General features: G+C 32.6%; 1 protein-coding gene across 2 annotated transcripts; it reads right to left on the bottom strand.

Moving 5' to 3' along the window:
* Positions 1-95: 95 nt before the first annotated feature.
* On the bottom strand, positions 96-20504 carry LOC145168879 (exocyst complex component SEC3A-like). 2 transcript variants are annotated; one of them, XM_079087545.1, is made up of 25 exons: positions 20141-20504; positions 19358-19428; positions 19189-19269; positions 19040-19107; positions 18852-18954; positions 7496-7641; positions 7182-7299; positions 6884-6988; positions 6347-6448; positions 6133-6270; positions 5790-5918; positions 5602-5682; positions 5247-5321; positions 4984-5145; positions 4775-4877; positions 4618-4679; positions 3691-3861; positions 3457-3536; positions 2841-2922; positions 2666-2763; positions 2431-2539; positions 1884-1952; positions 1665-1730; positions 1468-1557; positions 96-160 (listed from the first exon to the last, which is right to left on the bottom strand). In XM_079087545.1, exons 1-25 carry the CDS (start codon positions 20316-20318, stop codon positions 125-127), a joined length of 2523 nt encoding a protein of 840 aa, XP_078943671.1. In that variant the 5' UTR covers positions 20319-20504; the 3' UTR covers positions 96-124. The 2 variants fall into 2 exon arrangements, with proteins under 2 accessions (XP_078943671.1, XP_078943670.1); XM_079087544.1 differs by lacking the exon at positions 96-160 and adding an exon at positions 553-951.
* Between the last annotated feature and the right edge of the window lie 911 nt (positions 20505-21415).

The raw sequence follows: 21415 nt of genomic DNA on the forward strand, positions 1-21415 counted from the left end.
AATTTAATCTATTTAAGTGGGTCCATCGGAAATTAAACACAAATTAAAATTTGATCAGTTTTTATATTATAAGTTGTTGACATCCTAAAGCTTCATTTTGCTAATCCCAATGAAGTCATGTAACTCAAACAATGTCCCCACCAAATTGAACCCCTTCAACCTGTAAATTATAAGAAAACTAGTAAATTAAAACTTTTGGATTGTAATCATTGCTTCTATGGTACATAATCTAATCTAATCTAATCTATGGTGTTTTTTTTTACATAGTGGACTTAGGGGCTGTTTCTTTTTTAGGTTAAAGTGTTAAAGCACTTCATCTGATGGTTGTTTCCTTATGGCTTATTATGGAAAAAAAATTAAGTTATTTGGTTAAGCAAAACAAAACTAGCTTAATGTATTAAGAGTTAAGAGACTATCGGTTTACGTATTTTCCCTTTTTTTCCTCCCAACACAACTCATCTCATGTTAAAACCGATGAATATTGTTAAAATTGATAAATATAAAGAAAATTGTTTGTTGGAATGTATGGGCAAAATTGTCATTAGTCTCCTATTCGGTCTTGAACAAATAATAATAATAATAATAATAATAATAACAACTTATCTTTACAAACACTTTATCAAGACAGACATTTTCACTCATTCAAGCACTTTATCCCCAAAGTAAGACATATATAATTGTTTCCTTTTTGACTTATTACAATGACTTAATAAAGAAAGTCACCAAAATGCGACTTTCCTATTATATCCTAAACTTTTTACAAATGTTTCCACATTTATTTTTCCCGATCATTTTCTCTAAACATCAACAATTAAATGGATTAATTAACTGAAAATAACTCTAGATGGAGTTCAAAACGTCTCTTATTTCAGCTACAGATGGAATGTTTTCACTTGGGTAGATCTTGGAGGCAAGTTGAGCAAATGTTTCATATTTTTCCATATATTCTTTCTGTCAATAATCATATCAAACTTTATTTGCTTAGCATCATTATATATATATTTTCATCATTAAGCATCATATCTTCTATAAGAATAAAAATTAGTTTTATCAAGGAACATCAAAGAAAAGATGAAATCCGATAGATTTTACGAACAAAAGCAAGAAATAGCAATGTACTTTTATTCATTTGTTATTGTTTATTAGAGCATCCTTCATTTTTTTTTTCATTTTTTTTCTAATACAACATTGTATTTTCATTCTTTTTCATATTAAAGCATTGTACTTTGAAAAATCTACTCAATATTATGACACTGTACTTTTAACTATTTTTCTTATTAGGGTATTCTACTTTGAATAAAAAAAAGTAAAAAACTACACAATTACAATGAAAATTTACTTTCGATTTAGATGACGCTGCTATTATTAGGTAGATTTTTCAAAGGATGAAATAAAAGTAGGATGCTATAATAAAAAATAAAAAAAAAAAGTATATGAAAATACATTAAACCCAATAAAATTAAATACCTTGCATTTGTCCCATAGTGTAGGTATCAATTCATCACAAGTCAAGTTCTTGACTAGTTTCTTATGCATTGCAGCAATGTGCTTATCCACCTGTTTATCAAAAATAATCTTATCAAAAATAAAATTACATTTGAAAAAAAAAATAATAATAAATTGGAGCCAATTTCTTGTTGACCTGTATAAATTTTATAACTTACCCCTGATAAATTGGATTTTACCACCTTTCTAAGGTCGGTTTTTGTCAATCCAACTTGGAATGGGATCTGTAATTATTAAAGAAAATTAGCATCTCTTTTAGGGTTTTGTTTTCCAATTTGATTTTTCATCAATTACAAAGTATCATGGGGATCAAATGCATTATCAAAATAGAAATGAAAACAATATTTTAGGAAAATGAAAAAAAAAAAAACACTCACCTCTTCTGGAGCATTAGTTACCATCAAATCCTCAATTCTTCTAGCAAACTGGAAAAGACGCTCAAATTGCTGTGCAAATATTCATAAATTGTCACTTATAAAACACAAAAGAGAAAAAAAGCAGAAATAGCAACATAATGTACTTTATTTTATTTTTTTCTATCCATAAATCATAATAGTAATAATATACTTACATTTTTTTACCCATAATAGCAACATACTTACTTTTTTTTACTCATAATGGCAACGTATTTATTTTATTTTATTTTTACCAATAATAGCAATATGTAATGTTAAACTTGTATATTGTATTTTATCAATCACACATAACAATAATTTACTTACATTTTTATACCCATAATAGTGACACGTTTTAAATATATTTACCAATAACACCATTATCTAATCCAAAACTCGTATGTTATTTTACACGTTTCATGTTACATATTTTTATTATCTATAAAACAACAAAGTACATTAAAGTACGTTGCTAATTTTTTAAAATTTCCCAACATGATAAGACAAGAAAAATGATTTGTTAACTTACATAGTAAATTACAACACTGATATGATGTGCACAAGCTTGTTCATATGATTCACTTGCTTGATGATAAAATTTAGCTAAAGTTGGCACACAATTCGCCAAGTCATACAGACTGCATACAACTGCTTCTCATCAGCATCGATTGGTAAAAAAAAGATTCTATATTTGTAATTAACTGAAAATATATATATATTATAATTTAATCATTTTTAGGTTAACATTTAAAATTATAATATACCTATTCTGGAATGCAGCATAGTTCTCTAACAGAAAAATGTCCAAGTGTTTTAGGTCTGATCGGGAAATCTTGTCCAGAGTCACAAACATTATACCAATCTGTTCAATAATATGAACCATCAATTGAGCTTCACATTATTAAATTAAAATATAATTTTTTTTTTTAAGGTACTAACAATTTTCATGTATGCCTGATCTACCAATTCCCTAGACTGCCCCTGGATATACTGCTCCATGCGGGTGGCAAGCAGAGCAAATCTACACAAAATCAATACACAAAATCCAATTGGAAATATTTCATAAAAAAAAATTTGTAATATTTACAGAAAGGGTTTATGTCATAATTTAGCAATCAATTATTCCATAGGTTGACATTTAGTCATTATATTCATTTCAACTAATATTGTTCAAAAATACGCTATAGAAGGTTTTACTAGTTTTGGATGCTGATTTGGCATACTTTGTCCACGTGGCAATTTAGTCATTTTAGAGATTTTTTGATGTCCGGAAGGATAAAGAACAGCATTTAGTATGTTTTTATTTACTCATTTTATTTTTTATTTTTGGTATTTGTAATATATTTGAATAAATTTAACAAATGAGAAGATACAAAATAGTTAGTTACCCTCCCAGACATTAAAAATAACTAAAAATGACAAAAACTGCCACATGGACGCCTAATCAACATTAAATTGACTAAATTGATTAAATGAGCACATACGAAATATTTGTTTTGCTAAATTACGACATTAACCCTTACAAAATATGATTATATTTATCTGAGTAATTTACCTTGGTACAAATGCCATGACACCTGTCTGTTTAACATTTCGGTCATACTTTTCTATCTGGTGTCGAGCTTCATCTATAAACTACAATATATATATATATATATATATATATATATATATATATATATATATATATATATATATATATATATATTACAACTTGGTTGATGATCATAAACAAATTCTTAATTTCTTTTTAAACTTCAAACATCTTAACATAATATGTGTAACTTACACGAATAAATAGTGTATCCATTCGATCTTCCATGGCGTCAAGTAAGAGGCGTACATATCCAGCTACCTCAGATTTCTGATCATTTATATATTGCTCTGTTATTCCATGCATTGATATGCACAACAAAGGATCAATCTTGTGTGCCCAATCCACAATTGCATAGAAGTCCTCCTGAAAGTCCATAGATATATTTAAAAAAAAAAAAAAAAAAAAAAAAAAAAAAAAAAAAAAAACTTAGGGGTTGTTTCTTTTTGACTTAATAATGGGATTAATGGGTTAACCACTCCAAATGACTTAATAGGTTAAGCCAAAAAAAAAAAAAAACTTGGTTTAGGCTATGTTTGATAGACTACTGAAAAGCTAACCGTTAGCTGAAAAACTAGCCAATAACTGAAAAATTAGCTGACAAAAAATGAGGTTCGGTAAAAACTAACGGATAAGCAAGCTGAAAGATATAAAATAACATAAAAATACATTTAGAATAATATGTTTTTTATAATTAATTAATGGTATATTTAGGAAATTTTCAAAAAGCTACTCAAAGTAGCTTTTTAAAAGCTAGCTTATCAGCTATTTTTTCACTTGCCAAACATAACAATTAAAAAAAACTCAAAAAATAAGCTAGTTGTGTGGTGTCAAACACAGCCTTAATGTGTTATTTGTTTCTCTTTTTTCCTCCAATTCCTCTCTAGTCAAAATAAATGAGTATTGTGAAATTTGTTTTTTGGAATGTAGGGGTAAAATGGTCATTTTATCTCATTTAGATTTTAGACTGTTTATGCAGGGTAGAAAAGAAACAGGCCTTATGTATACAACACTTATTCAACCACTTTACTCATGCAAGCCTTAATAGAAAAAAAAAAAAAAAAACGTCCCCTTAGATTTATTAAAGTAAAAGAGTGAATCTTGTCTATATTCTGTAATTACTTGTATTCCATCAAGTAAATCACGAAGTGACTCATTTAATGTCCCCATCTCCAATGGTATACCTACATGATTCCAGATACAAATATTAAACTGGTATATATTTACATTACATGATAAAAAGATTAAAAGAACTGAATGTTATGTAACATATATTTACCCTTTTCATCATTTTCCATGTCTAAATCATCATCATCATCATCACTGCCATTATCATCAGGTGAAGAAACTTCAAAGCGCAAGAAGCGTGACAAAAATACACTCTGCAGTTTAAGTAGAATAAAAAGTAAATTCATAGACAAAAGAATAAAAAGTTGGACTTTTTTATATTAAAAAAAAAAATGATATCAAATAGACTATGTTTCACACCTCATCAACAAGGAGTGGGACAAATACATCAAGCATTTTGGTATATGCTTCAGAAATATTTGAAGTGTCTACATTTTGGTTGGGAGTGGGACCCTCAAACCATACAGTTTGAATCTTTGGTGCTTTAGTTCCAGCCCTAAGCTCATTAGAAAATTCACGAGCCTGAAATTTAAAATAATAATAATAATAATAAATTGAAAATAACTAAAATTGTCTTATAAAGCTGTGAAAAATGAAAGAAGGAAATTAATTTGGACACATGCCTCATGGCGTAAAAGCTTATTAAGGGAGCCACAATAAGCTTTCCTCAAAGGAGCCATACTATTTTTATCAAGAACCTGCAATCATATAAAATATATGTGAGAGTAAGTTGCAAAAATGGTCCCTGTGCTTTCTGATTTTTACCATTTATTGTCCAAAATCGATGTCTTTTCAGTTTTGGTTCTTTTTTTAAGGTTTCATATTGATTTTGGTCGCTAGAACCTTGAAATACAGACCAAAATCGGAAAAATGTTTGGGTTTCGGACTAAACATGTTAAAAAATGGAAAGCACGGGGACCATTTTTGTAATTTACTCTATAGATCAATGGGTATCATTGAAGTTTCAATGTAATAAACCTTTAGGTGATGCAAAAGACGAGCATATTTCTTGCATTTATTTCGGAAATTGGTATGATCAGGTTTCTTTAGTTGACCACGCTGACAAAAGTCAAACACCAGTCAAAATCTCATGTTGATAAATTTTTTTAATACCTTAAAAGTGGCATATATTATAAAAAATAAAAAAATCACTCCAAGAAATAAACCTGAGAGAAGAAGCTTTTATCATTCATCATGGAATCCACTGAATTGGCAAAATAGTCTCTCAAATACTGACAGGCTTTTCTTGCAAAAGTAAATTTTATTATGTCAAGTTCTGCCCTCTTTTCTCTCACCTGTAATTTTATAATTAAGACTACATCTTTTTAAACATTCATGTATGTAAATTGTAATATTTCCATCGACTTTCTATTCTTATATTAACTGATGTATATAATCATTTAGAGTAACGAGTCTTTGTGTTTTTAATCGAAAAAGATTTTATTAAGAAATTATTATTAACCAAAAAACAAATGTAGAAAGCGTTAAAAAAAAAGTTAATGAACATACAGCTCTAATTTTGGAAAAGCTTGGATCCATAGCAGGTGGTTCAAAACCACGAAGAGCATCTCTTAATTGATCACATGCTTCAATATGTTTATCTAAGGATGCATCATCAAATGAGGCGCCAGCTAAGCAATCTGAAAGCTGAAATGGATAAAGAATAATTTAAGTGAAGATGAAAATATGAAATAAATTATATTATTGGTTAAAAGTAATGTACCTCTAAAGGGATATGAAGTCTCTCAAGAAGGTTATCTAGTTCCTCACTTAAAGCTTTATAATTCATAGACTGCATTTCCAGCTTGTTGTTTCTTGATTCTATCTGTTACCACAAGTTGAAATATTATATATTATGATATTATCTAAACATTTGGTTCTTGTTTTGCTTAGTTCTAAAGGTTTTACTTCATCTATCTAATGTTTGAGCTTCTTTGTTGTTTTATGTGCTGAAATTAGGCTAACATAAAAGAAAAGGATTTGGTTTCAAAGTGTGGGTGTAATTTGGGGGATTGTCTTGAGAGATTAGCCTATGTGATTGTAATAATTTATCATATAGTAAAAATTTTCATTGGTTGTTCTACGGTTTTCGAGTTTTACATGTATATTTTGGTGTTCATTTTTCTCTGTTATTTTTCATTGCACAGGTTGTTAGGAATCTTTAAGGCCATTTTCCCAACAATATGTATATATATATATATATATATATATATATATATATATATATATATATATATATATAATGTCTGAATATCCATACGGCTTCTATATCCTCTCGCATATGTCTGAGTTTCACGTTAAACAATGCCAGCCATTCATCCATATCTTCAACACGAGTTGTAGCTGACTCAAGCCCCTTCAACACCTGCATTATAACCATAAAGTTTGTATAATGGAATTCATGTTATGTAGAATCTCATTTGTGGTACTTAAATGATGATGAGTTTAATTGTTTTAGAGCGTATAAAATGGTTTAGATGATTTAGACTAAGAAAAGGATAATGGAATCCATAAAGTGAATTGAACATTCATATTGCCATTTAGTGTGAGCGGTTTACCTCATCTACCAAATGCTGGCTTTCCAAAATTGCATGCACGTTTGCTGCTTCAAGAGCATGAAGTTCCCGTTTTAACCTTTCGGAAAAGACTTCTGCTTCCCCAATACCCACCACATATCTGGGCACAATGTCATCACCAAAAATCATTAAAAGAATAAAGGCAGATAAGATAATCCTATAATCAGATGCTTAGTTTTTGAAATTCAAAATGAGGTGGTAAGATGGTTGATGTAAGTGTAACCTACAAGAATATAGCTTATGTTATTTGATACAAAAGTAAAATTTTAGAAGAAAAAAAGAAGAATTATACGTACGTGCCTAGAAGAGCTTCAATATCCTCCTCTTCTGCTTGCGACACAAGATCATTTTCAACTGAAACTCCCGTCTCATCTTCAGAATTCATGTCTCCACCACTTCCATCTTCAAAACCATGTTGCTTAGGAACCTCCGATGCATGTTCCTATATAAGTAAAAGCATAATTTGCAAAACAAATATTATATTTACAAATTATCGTTTCCATCAAATCATTATTGAGTTATAAAACTAATCGTCAAGCAATATAATTTGCTACAATAACTCAAATATATGTCTGGAAGTATATATCTTATGTTGACAAAAATATCGACTTGTCAAACTAGACTAATTGCTAATCACTAGCTTCCAAAGTAGATTGCTAACAACAACAATGTTAAGTATAAGCTAATTTGATGGGTACTTAAGTTAGTTATCGATGGTTAAGGTAGTTACTCCCTAACCATCACCTTGAAAAGGTACTGATACGACTCGCCGATTTGGTTGAGTTATCGGCTAATTAGTAATTATCTTTTTATCATTTATTTAGTTCCATCTTTATTTAAATTAATAGTTATCTTTTATTAGTAGTTATCCTTTTATTTTGTAGTAGGATTAGTTGTTGAACACTATTTATTGGACTTTAGGATCGGTTCATTGATTATGGAATAAACTTTTTGAGTCTTAGACTTTTGGCGACCCCTATTTCTCGTTTAATTTTCTATAGGTCAGTAAAATTACTTGTCAGTTGAATTATAGTGTCACATTTTTTCCTGATTATTGTGTTTTTCAAGATCCTTCAACAAAGCAAATAAATAGTAGAGCACGAGAATCTAGTGGACGTTATGTATTTGAACTCGAGGTACCGAAATCCCTAGTAGGACTGATGTCGTTATCTCCATTTGCATCACATTGTCTTTTAGGTCACCCACCTCTTCAAAGTTAGAAAGAAATTATATCCCCAATTTAGACATCTGTCATCCCTAAATTGTGAGTCATTTCAGTTTGTTAAGTATCAATGTGTTTAGTTGAGCCCTAGAGTTAATAAATGAGTTGCATCCCTATTTGAACTGTTTCACTTTGATGTACGGTGTCCTTGTCCTTTTACTTTTAAAACCGGGTTCAAGTATTTTGTGACTTTTGTGGATGATTATTCTCGTGTTAATTAGCTATATCTATGAAAATCACTCTAAGGTAGTCACCCATTTTAGTTAATTTGTTGCTGAGATTAAAACACAATTTATTATGTTTGGAAACTTTGCATAGTGATAGTGTAAAAGAATATACGTATGAAACCTTTCGGTCTTACATGCTTCAATAAGGTATTCTTCATGAATCTTTTAGTGTTGATACACCTGCCCAAAAATGGAGTCGCAGAACGAAAAAATTACCACATTCATAAACTAGCTGGAACACTATTATTTCAAATGCGTGATCCAAAATGATAGACCATGGTCCATTCTTGAATAAAAACTGATAATCTGTGAACTGATACGATAGATTATGGTTTTCCCATTCATTCGAGCGGAACAGGCTCTCCAAGAAGAACAAAGTTCATTATACAAATTAATTCTTAGCTACTAAACAAAAATCTCAAGAGGGAAATAAATAAAAGACATGACTCAGGGTAGGGATGAACGTTTGTATCGAAAACCCGAACCGAAACCGAAATCGAAATCCGAACCGACCCGAACCAAATTAGGACCGAATAAGTCATACGGGTCGGTTCTCGGGTATGTATTTTAGGCTTATTCGGTTATCAGATTGTTTGGTCCGAGTTACCTGAATAACAGTTTAATCGGGCCAAAAGGACTGACCCGGAAATCGAATAGTCACTTAATTGATCACCTCTTGGGTTACCCAAATTTCTACCGTGGCGTCCGAGGCGATGTTTAGTACAAGTGGGCGGATATTAGATCCATATCGAACAAATTTGTCCGCAAATATACTAGAGCTTTGGTTTACACCCAAGATTAGGTACGAAAATCAAGAAAGTCAATTGTGGACAACATTGATGAAGTTTTGAAAGATGATGACGTCGCGAAAGAGTTGGAAAAACACTATAAACAATGGAGATGGAAAGGGAAAACAACCGATCAATATTCCCGAATAGTTAATTTGTATTTGGTCTTTGTTATTTTGGAAAAAACTTAATATTCATATTTTAATTTAGATGTTCAATGTTTAATGTTTAATGTTTAAAGATGAATTATCAATGTTTAATATTTTTTTTCCTTAAACTAGATATAGTATTTCCTTATTTGGGTTATTCGGGTCATTTCGGTTTATTTGGGTTATTCGGATCATTTCTGTTCAAAAGCATAGTGTACATGTTATTTCTGTTATTTCGGTCCTTTCGAGTTAATAACTGAACCAAAACTTGTATTACCGGAACCGAACCAGTCCCGTATTAGTATAATCGGCCCGGGTTTAAATTCCAACTTTGCATCCAATTCAGGTTTCGGGTTATTCGGGTCTGGTCGGGTCGGTTCTGTCCCGTCGTGAAGCACATCCCTACTCAAGGGTGTGTTCCCATAAAACAGACCTGGGACAAAGTTAGTGCTCCCAACATAACAAAAGAGTCAAAAACATCCATAATACCTAAAAAGACCAATCTACCCCATGTAGCCAAAAAGATAACAGAAGCTGCATTACACTTTGGGCCATTCTTGGACTTCCTAGACTCCCATGATGCAGACTAGAAATGATTAGGGCTTATCACAAAAACACTTTGTGTTTATGTCGTCTCTACTGCCTGTTTTCTCATCAATTGTATGTCGTCTATAATTGTTGGTGGCGATATTCCATATTTTGTGTTGTTTCCTAATAAATATTTGCTCTCTGTTGAACGTAAGATATTTGGTTCAAGTTGTTTTGTTTTGGATTCTCGACCTTATATCATCAAACTAGATCCTAAGGGAGCGTTTGGATTGTTAGATTCTTATTTCGATATTTTGAATGTGCCAAAAAATTCAGACTCAGATGGATTAAAATTATATTGTGTGTTTGGTTCCTAAAATTTTGAAGTAAATTAAAATCCATTCCTTTTACAATCTTACTTGATAAATCTTCATAAATGGTCCCATTGGTTTCCTAGAATATCAAGTTTAGTCTCTAACTTTTTTTTCGGTCTCGTTAAAGGTCCAAGTGGTTTAATTTTTGCATAGATGGTCCCTATGGTTTCGTTTTATTACAAATTTAATCTAAAATTACTATTTTACCCCCAAATAAATATTTTATTAGTTTTTGTTTTCTATATTTTAATTTTAATCAATTAAAATAACCCATTTTAATTGAAACTCCCACCCCCTTTTTCCACAACCCCCACCCCTATCGGCTTTATCTTCCCATCGACTTCATCTTTCCCTTCTCACCCTTCTATCGATCGACGTTAGTGATGAGATTTAAAACCGAAAAACCAGACCGGAACCGGTATATGTAGAACCAGTCCGGGTTCCAGGTTTAAAGAATGTCTTTATTCGGGTTTCGGGTCCTTCGGGTCCGGGTAAACCGGATTTATAAACTGCAACCGGTGTTAAGAACCGAAACCAGCTTTAGGGGCCAAAACCGGTTTCTGTGAAAAGTTTAAAACATGCATATCTCATTCGTTTGGAATCGAATTGGTATAAGGTCTTTTTCAAAGTGTAATTTATAGTTTGTACATGATTTTAGACTATAATTTTATCATTTTTGGTTTCAAATTCATTGACTTACAGTCTCTTAAAGTCAGGATATCTAATTCGTTTGAAGTCTGATTATCATGAGGTTTTTTCCAACATATAGTTTAGAGTTTGTACATGATTTTAAACTATAATTTTGTCATTTTTGGTTTGATATTCAATGACTTACCATTCCCCAAACTCGAGATATCAAAGCTGAAAGTTTTCGAAGTTCAACCCACTAAGGGCGTGTTTGGCATAAGTAGCTGTTAACTGGTAGCGGGTAGCTGATAGCTGGTAGCGGGAAGCTGTAGCTTTTATTTGTTATATGAGTGTTTGACAAAAGTAGCTGGAAACTTTTGAAATATATAAAATTACATACAAGGATAATTGATTAAAACTAAAAAAATATATAAATATATTTTTAAGGATAATTATGGAAATTGATTTCAAAAGCTTAGTAGCTTTTTCTTAAACGCTACATGAAGTAGTTTTTAGAATTGAAGTGTTTTGTTTAAACTAAAAGCTAAACGCTCGTACTGCCAAACGAAGGTTTCTGTTTAAACTAGAGCGTTTTGTCAAAAGCTAAAAGTTAGAAACTCCCAAATGCTTTCAAAAGCTCCGTGCCAAACAAGCCCTAAATAGTTACAAAAAAAAAAAAAAAAAAAAAAAAAAACTGGTTTTCCCTAGGTTTTCCTGTTTTTCGGTTCTAGACCCACTTTAACTGGTTCCACTCGACCCACTTTTATGTTTCCGGGTTTTCCGGTTCTAGACCCACTTTACCCGGAACTGGTTCCTATATACCGGTCAGGTTTCCGGTCCTACAAAATCTTGTTAACCATTTTCCGGGTTCGGGTCTATCCGGGCCGGGTTTGGACCTCCTATCATCCCTAGCCGACGTCCCACCCACTTCCTTGCCTTTTTGCCAAAAAATGCCCACAAAAATGTTTTTGTTGCGATTTTAGTCCATCGTTTGTTGCGATTTTGGTTCTCCAGGATTTGACTAGGGTTGAGACAATTATGGTTAAGATCGAGAAGAAAATCCCTGTTTTGATATGTTAGAGGATTGCGATCTGATGGGGTGGTTGGTAAGGTGTTTTGGCGGTGGTGGTTGATTGCTAATGGCCAATTCTTAGGTGTGTGTGGAAAGTCATGAGACGATGATGGGGTCAACAAAAAGGAATATGAGTAAGGAAATGAAGTCGATTCCAATGATGGGTCAAAATCGGATTCTTAGAGTTGTCTATAATCACAACCAAAAAACATACATAAGGAGCAATAGAGATATTACACAACCAAAAAACACACATAAGGAGCAAGAAATATAATATGGGGCATGGGTTTTTACAGGTGCTCACGGTATGGTGGGTGGTGGAATTATAGGTGGTTGGCAAGGGTTGTTGCTGGAAGATTTTGGGTGGCTACGATCTGTGGTGGTAGGCGGTGGAAGAGTATGAAAAAATGGAGGGGTCGATGTTTGAGAGAAAAGGAGGAGATATAAGGTTAGATAGGAAAGAGTGGTGGTGGTGGGCCCAACTGGTTTTTAATTTTAATATGTAATTATTTATATATTAAAGGGAAAATGACATATATGCCTTATTATGTTTCTAGGGTTGACCTTTTAAGTCCCTAAATTAATTTCGTGTCTTTACAAGGGCATAAGTTTGGAGCCAACCTGTTTTTTTAGTTATCCTTGCCTATTGTAGCAGGTTTCAGTCATGTGTCCACATAGATAATCAAACCATCTCACTCCAGCTCACAGTGTACTGCCACTGCAACAATTTTAAATACCCGTTCTTCATCTCTTCCACTTTCATTTCAACCCAATTTCACCACCACCAACGGTGGTCGGAAAATCTAAATATCTTCCATGGCTAACTTCTACTTCTTACTTTACCTTTTTCATCTTATTTTCATTGTTTCTAGTGCAGATCGACAAGGCCAAATCACATTCATTGTTCGAGTTCAGAAGGATTCTAATCCTTCAATATTCCTGACTCATAATCACAAATATAGCTTTCCATGGCTTCTCAGCTAAGCTTTCTATTGTAGAGGATTCCGAGCTCGAATATGATTTTGGGGTTCTCTTGTTTATTCCCGAACAAGTTCGCCATCTGTATACTAAGCGTTCGTCAGAGTTTCTAGGGCTTAAGACGTCTAATAGTGTAGGGTTGTTGAAGGAGTCATATTTTGGGTTGGTTCTTTTATTAGAGTTTTTGGATATTGGGAGTTGGCCTGAGAAGAAGAGTATCAGATGGTCATGGAACTCATACAACTTCAATCTCCGCTGGTAGGTACGTTTTTTCCCGATTACACCTTGTAACCGTGAGTTGATCGAAGCTAATTACTTCTCTACTGGTTACAAATCAACAAATGGGATTTCCGCCTCTTGATACGGCCGCTCGACTACATTGTACACCGAAACCTGAATCGCAAAATCTTTACTTTGAACATTTTGAACCCCTCTTGATTGATGTCTTTTACCAGGGGCATTTCCATCCGATTATCAATCAATTTTGGCCGGAAAACAATCACTTCATCATCCTCTTCTTCACTTTCCACAGATGCATCCTCTTTAATCACCCCGTTTGATTTATTTTCAGTTCCATGTTTCTATGTCTCAACGCCAACGCCGATAACACTCTTTTTCATGTTTGGGTCAAACATGCCCTCTATGGATGGCTGATTAAAGAAGTTAAAGATTGTCAAATTTGAATTTTCGATTGATTTCGACTGCTTAAGTTTCAGTAATGAAAAATCAATGTAAATAGTCAAAATTAGGAAAATTGAAAGTCAAATGTGGAAAATTGGTCATCAAATGTCAATATGGCAAAGGGATAACCGGGTGACTTAGTCACTTTGGTCAAAAGGATGTAATCGACCCGACAAAAACAACTTCGTTCCCTCATAAAGCCACAAAATAAGTTAAATGACTAAATGGGTCAACCCTAGAAACATAATAGGACATATATGTCATTTTCCCTATATTAAAAGCATGTAAATGAGGATAAAATATAAAGAAAAAGGTATAAAGGTCATTCAAGAGTGAGAACCACGATAGAAATTGAAACCACATGGACCTTCCATGAGAACAAAAAAAAATTAGGCACTAAACTTGATATTCTTGGAAACCATAGGGACCATTTATAAATATTTTTCCAAATATAAGTTGGAATGTGTTTATGCTAACCTTATCTAATTTTCTTATAAAGATTTGTTTATTATTTATAATATATAATTTACAAAATAATAGTTATATTTTATAAACAATATTTAAAATCATTTTAAAATCTTAGTTTAGGGCATCACACATGAGTTCTTGATTGTTTGCTTCCACTAATAACTAAAATCTTAGTTTAGGGCATAGCACATGAGTTCTTGATCATTTGCTTCCACTAATCTTTCCACAGGCATAAATAAAATGAAAAAAACACAATGCATTATTGAAGTGTGTAGTTTGTAATATGATTATCAATACCAAAGAACAAACAAGACTTAGACTTATTTGCCGTAGACCTGCGAGATACCAAATTGGACTAATATAAAGCAAATCCAATAATAAATCAATCTAAAGTAGGTATAATCAAGGAACGATAATCATACATATCTAGTAGTTTGAATACAATGCCAAAGTTGCACTATTGAGGATCTAGCCTTGACTTTTTCTAGGTGATGACTACGAGGACACCACCCAATTTTGGTTGTGTCAACAAACGATCTAAAATGTGTACAGATATCAGCATAAAATTAATTCCTTGAAACCAAAGACACATCTTTGATTTGCAATTTTTGGTGAAGGGTTTCTAAGAGGGTTGAATCGGTGTGAGTACATACACCTATCTGGATTACGTCAAGATAGGTATGAATATAGTTGTAAAGGACATGATACATATAAACCAACCCATTCTACATCTTCTATTGATAGACCTAACGATCCTAATTCCTAACATCAAGAACATCAGTCTTTGAATTAATTATCCCACTTTATTCTCGGTTGATAATCGTAAACTTCCTGTTGAGAAGCACGATAACGATGTTTAATGCATCTCTATGAAAGGGCAAGAGAAAGTTGAATCAATTCCGATGAATGCAGAGAGAACGGAGACGGATCTTGTGATGATGAATTGTTTATGTCGGTGAAAGAGAAGAGAACGCAGATCATAAAACATTTTTTATCCTTAAGGATTTTATAATTCTATCTAATTTTAAACCAAGCAATGTATTTTATAGCATTTTAAATTCAAATGCATTAAAGTCTATTCAAATTTTTTAAAGCAAACAACCCTAAGTCCTTTACGAATGTTTTCCGTGGATATACTTTTTTTCAGAAATATTATAGGTGTTTTTCTCCTATACTCAAAAGATACATTATTTCATGAGATGTCATTTTTTTGGAGAAAATACCTTTCGTTCCGATGACCGCCTCCCATAATCAAGGAAACAATGATGATTTGTTGGTATATACTATACCTAATCCCGACTTGATTGTAGAGTTTTCCATACCATCTAACTCTAAGATGTCATCGGAGTCTGCAAGGACACCATTGATTCAAGTATATAATAGGCAACGACGACCTACGTCAATTGTCGATTTAGTACCACCTATGTTTGTAGGTTCAACTAATGATGATTCTAATACAACACATGATGAAGCCCTAACTTGGCAACTTCATCTACAGAAATTTCAGATCTTGATATTTTTATAGCTTTTCAGAAAGGTAAGTATTCATGCACTAACCCTATCGTGTCATAAGTTTCTTATGATAATCTTTCTATATCTTTGATTCTTCTCGTTCATTAGTGGCAATATTAGACTCTATATTGATCCCGGAAATTATAGTGAAGCTTTGGCCCATACTAGATGGTGTGCTAGTATGATTGAAGAAATGAATGCCCTTGATTATAATGGCATATGGAATTTGGTTGAATAACCTATTCACTAAAAAGCAATTGATTGCAAATTGATGACTATACAGATTAATCCAAATGGATCAATGGCTCGTTTAAAGGCACGATTTGCCAAAGGTTATTATCAGACTTATAGAGTAAATTACATGGAGCAACCACCTGGGTTTGTTGGGTTTGTTGCTTGGGTGGTTAGGTAAAGTCTAGACTAAAAAAATATTTGTATGATTCAAAAAAATCTCCTCATGCTTGGTTCGGATGATTTAATTAGTAATATGGTGACTAAGTTTGGATTACAAAGAAGCTCATATGATCATTCGGTTTTCTTTGTTTCATCCACCTCTTGTTTGCATTTTATTTGTTGTATATGTCAATGATATAGTGATTACTAGGAGTTATAACACTAAAGATTACAAGGAGTAATAACACTAAAGATTAAGAATTTGAAAGAGTGCATTAGATTTGTGTTTCAAACAAAGAGCCTAGGGGCCCTTTGAAGTATTTTTTAGGGATTGAGATCTCTCGTACTCAGAAATGAATTTATCCTTCTCAACGAACATATTGTTTAGATGTATTGAATAACTTTAGCTTAATTGATGCAAAGCCTTGTGATTCTCCCGTGACACCAAATGTGAAACTGAAATCTAGATAACGGATATCCAACTGAGAACCCACAAAAATATAGAAGAATTTTTGGGAAGTTAAATTATCTTACAATTACTCGGTCGAACATTGCTTTTTCGGTGAGTGTTGTTAGTCAATTTATGTCATCACCAAGTGCCACACATTGCGATGTTGTCACTCACATCTTAAAATATCTAAAGGGTACTCTGGACATGGTATTTTGTATAAGAATCATGGTCATCATGTGGTAGAAGAGTTTACAAATGCCAAGTACAATGGTGATCCCACGAGTAAGCAGTTAACTACCATCGGGTATTGTGTCTTTGTTGGAGGTAATCCTGTTTCGTGGAAGAGTAAGAAACAAAATGTAGTTTCCTATTAGAATGCACAATACGAGTTTGGAGATATGACACAAGCAACTTGCGAACTTGTATGGTTTCATAATCAATTTGATGAGATCGGGTTTCCTCAATCAAAACCAATGAACTTATGGTGTGATAACGAGGCCGCCATTCATATCGCCAACTATCTGGTATTTCATGAAAAAACTAAGAACATAAAAGTGTATTATCATTTCACTTGAGAAAAGTTAGAAGATGAAATGATTACAACTTTCCATGTCAGCGGGTCAGCTAGCTAATGTGTTCACAAAAAGTAGAGTTAATTACATATGTAATAAGATGGGCTTGATCAATATATGTGTATATATATATATATATATATATATATATATATATATATATATGTTCCAGCTTGAGGGGGAGTGTTGAAGTGTATAGAGTAGTCAGGCACAATGGACTTGTACGGTTTAGTTTTAGTCGTATACTCGTATTCTCTTTTCTATATATAATTGTGTATTCTTCTTTGTATGATCAACTAATACCAAGTATTTTTAGCATTTTAATCTATCTTTACGGGTTAAATAGCAGATACCTTCACTAAGGCTCTACAAGTTGGTAATTTCAATCGATTAAAGGAAGATTTTCAGCTTAAGGAGAATGTTACCAAAAAAAATTTCTTACCGGATCTATATCCTATAGGATATAGATCCGGTAAGAAATTTTTTTTGGTAGGAAGGTAAGAAGTTTTTTTTCTACATATTTTTTTGACGAACAAAATAAATGAATCACTAGATGATTCATTTGTAAGATGATTCACAAGAAAAAATTCCCAAAAAAACATCTTTATGATTCATTTTTAAGTAAATTAAGAAAAAATTCACTTTTATGACAATTTTAGTGAATAACAACAAAATCATTGTATAAATGAATCATCAAGATGTTTTTTTAAGAATTTTTTCTTGTGAATCATCTTACAATTGAATCATCTAATGATTCATTTTGTTTGTTCGCGAAAAAAATATGTAGAAAAAAAACTTCTTACCTTCCTACCAAAAATTTCCTTCTTATTTGATCTTGACTCTACTCTATATATATATATATATATATATATATATATATATATATATATATATATATATGTGTGTGTGTGTGTGTATGTGTGTGTGTGTGTATATAGACCTTTGTAAATGTTGTTAATATAAATAAAACTAGGTGTTTATAAGATAAGTTTGTTGCCTTTCTTTTTTCTAACACCAACGAACAATACCCAAGTCTCACAAGAATAGGGTAATGGGAGGTGGGATGTAGGATGTAGGCACCCCTATCCTAGGGTAGGCAATTTCCATTAATGACCTCCGATATAAGAAGAAAAACATGAGCCCACAATGAAGAAATAAATAGTGGTGTGAATATATATATATATATTTTTTGGAACGGCAAATCTACTCTACCCTTAAACTACTCCTAAATCCACCTATGTCCCTAACGTGACTTGAACCCTCGACCTCAAGGAGGGAGGGCAACATCAGATACCGTTAGAATGGAGCAAGGGTAAACAAGTAAATATTGTATGGATATACAAACAAAGCAAGTAGATACTAGCAATAAAGCAATTAGATACTGGCAATAAAGCAAGGGTAAACAAGTAGATACTGTATGGATATACAAACAAGGCAAGTAGATACCGGCAATAAAGCAATAAGGCAAGAAGCACATACTAGCAATACGAGATGAAACTGAAGAGGGGATAAAAATAAGACAGCAAAAACTGAGCGGCAAGCACATAACTTGGAAAGCTAGTGACTTATGTTTCTACATAAACAATGGGATTAAAAAAGCTCATACGTACCTTGGCCCAAAGAGCCAACTCCACAATATCAATACCCACAACTTTAGGTAGATGACCCATTGCATCTTTGCAGATAGTAAGAATACATACCAAGAGACGATTCCTAAGCATAAAAAATTCAACACATTTACAGACTAACATGCATATCATATTAAAGGTAAAAGTAAAAGGGAAATGGGTTTAAGTACCTATCATCAAGATTGCGCATGGTCCACTGAATAGGAGCCACTCTTTGGTTTCTAAGATTATCAAAACCCTATTGGCAAATTAGTTCATGAAGCAAGTTATATAGCAACCTCAATAAGATGAATGGAAAACTCAGTTTCTTAGATGTTACCAGCATGAATGTGCATCCACTGGGATCAGTAGTTACTACCTCCATCTTCGCAAGACGCTTCAACTTGTATATTTTTGCTTGCTACACATTTAGGGATTTGCATAATTTCAAAGATCATGAATCTTAATCAGCAAAGAGATTCACATTTAATAGAAGTTTTGGTATATACCTCAAGAGCTCCTCCACTAGTATACTTAAAGACACGGAGAAAAGCCTTAGATTTTGCACCTTTATCTTTTGCTGCACAAAGAAAAGGACAATTACAGGAGGCTCTAGCCAATCTTTTGTTCTTGTAAGAGGTATTTAGTGCTGAAAAATGATAGGGGAGCTTCCATTTATGCATTATGTTTCTGTTTCTTTGGATGATCATATTCTATATCACATAGATCTATACCTAATGTTATGTGCATTTTCCCCCCAAAAGCTTCAGCAACTACATTAAACTGTTTCAAAGTTTCAAATAACCATTCACCATTTCTGCAAAACTCCATAACATATCTTGAATCACTCTATTTTCTAAGATTATGTAACACCCTTTAGCCTTAAATATAAAATCTAAAGAAAACTAAGTTATTCCCTCCACTTTTGTTGCGTGATTCACTGATGTTAACAGTGCATCTTCATTGATTCCTCTTTTATTTTACAGGTTAAAAACCTCAGTTACAGACAAAAGAAGAAACAATCTAATAGAGCACATCACCATGAATTGTTTTATCAACATCTCCAACCAAATTCAAAGTTTACAAGAACTAGAAGGTCCCAAAAGGTATAGATTATAATAAGTCGTGGTAAGAAAACAATTGTTCTAGTTCAATAAAGGGCTTCCAAGTTCCCCAATGCGTTAATCATTAAGGGCCATAAATCTATCACTATGAAATTGATTTTGATAATTAATGTTCGCAGTTTATAATTCAAATAGTAGATAACCGAAAGAAAGAGGTGGAGAGCTTACTGGAGATGGCAATAACCCTAGGTTTAGCCATCTGACTACCTTTGCTGCCTATTTTTCCTTTACCCCATGCACCCTTGCTTTTTGCAACACGAATCGACATTATAATCCTCTGTTTCGTGTCAATTGCGGATTCGCAGGCTCGCCGGAGCTCCTTATCATCGGCGCTTGATTTCGCCATTTCTGCCTAGAAGTCTGTTGTTCCTCTCTGAAAACCATAAAGTTTGTTCAAATCTGTCGATTTTTCTCTAAAGATCGAATTCGTAAGCCAAATTCATCGGAAACATGGAGATCCGTTCAGAAGCGTCTTCTTCACATCAGAAGAATCATACGACAGATGTACGGATACAAGTTGTCCCTCATCAACTGTTTGTCACTCCATGCACGTATCCATTGATGATTTCGATTTAAGTTTAAGTGAATTACTAAAATGTTCCCTAATCTAATCTCTAGCTTCACTTTTGGTCCTATTTTTTTTTTATAAAACCATAAACCAAGAGCTTGTTTGGTACATTGATTTGGAATGAAATTCGATAAAAAGTATGTTTGTTGGACAAAATCAAAGGAACTATAATTCTCTAGATTCTATTAAATTTTGAGTACCAAGAAATCGGTCATTTGTTTCGGCTAAATGCAATGATTTTAAATTTTATTTCTTGTGTTTTATTATAAAGATAAAGATACACTTACACATTCTTTTTTATTTTAGTTATATATCTATCACACCTCATACATCAACCTCACCCCACGCCCAAGAGTGTACTACCACCCCCATCTCATACTTACCCTGCCCTTCGATAAATGTGCACATCAAACATAATACAAATTCCATTTGATGTCAACCGCATGAATGACATATTCTTATTCCATCAAATTCTATTTACTTTGACAGATTTCATCTGGTTAAAACCCAATCTCTATGTATTTGGAATCTTGCCGAAATCGATTTCTGTATTCATGCATTTTCAGATGTTGATCTCAAACGATGTCATCTTGACCGAAAGATTACATTCGGAGAATGTCAATTTTTAGGGGTAAACTTGTTAGTTTGCATTCAAAAAAGCAAACAAGTGTATCCATTTCGATTGCTGAAGTCAAATACATAGTTGTTGTTGCTTGTTGTTTGCAAGTTCTTTGGATGCATTGTTAGTTGAAAGACAATGACTACAATATGAAGTGAATCCCTTTTTTCGATGATTCTGAGAGTGCTATTTGAATTTGTCATAATTATGTACAACATTCGGAAACAACTCATATCGATCTTTGTTACCATTTCAT

The sequence above is a fragment of the Lactuca virosa genome, chromosome 4, assembly GCF_052849685.1.
Source record: "Lactuca virosa cultivar CGN04683 chromosome 4, Lactuca_virosa_CGN04683_v6, whole genome shotgun sequence".
Lineage (NCBI taxonomy): Eukaryota > Viridiplantae > Streptophyta > Magnoliopsida > Asterales > Asteraceae > Lactuca > Lactuca virosa.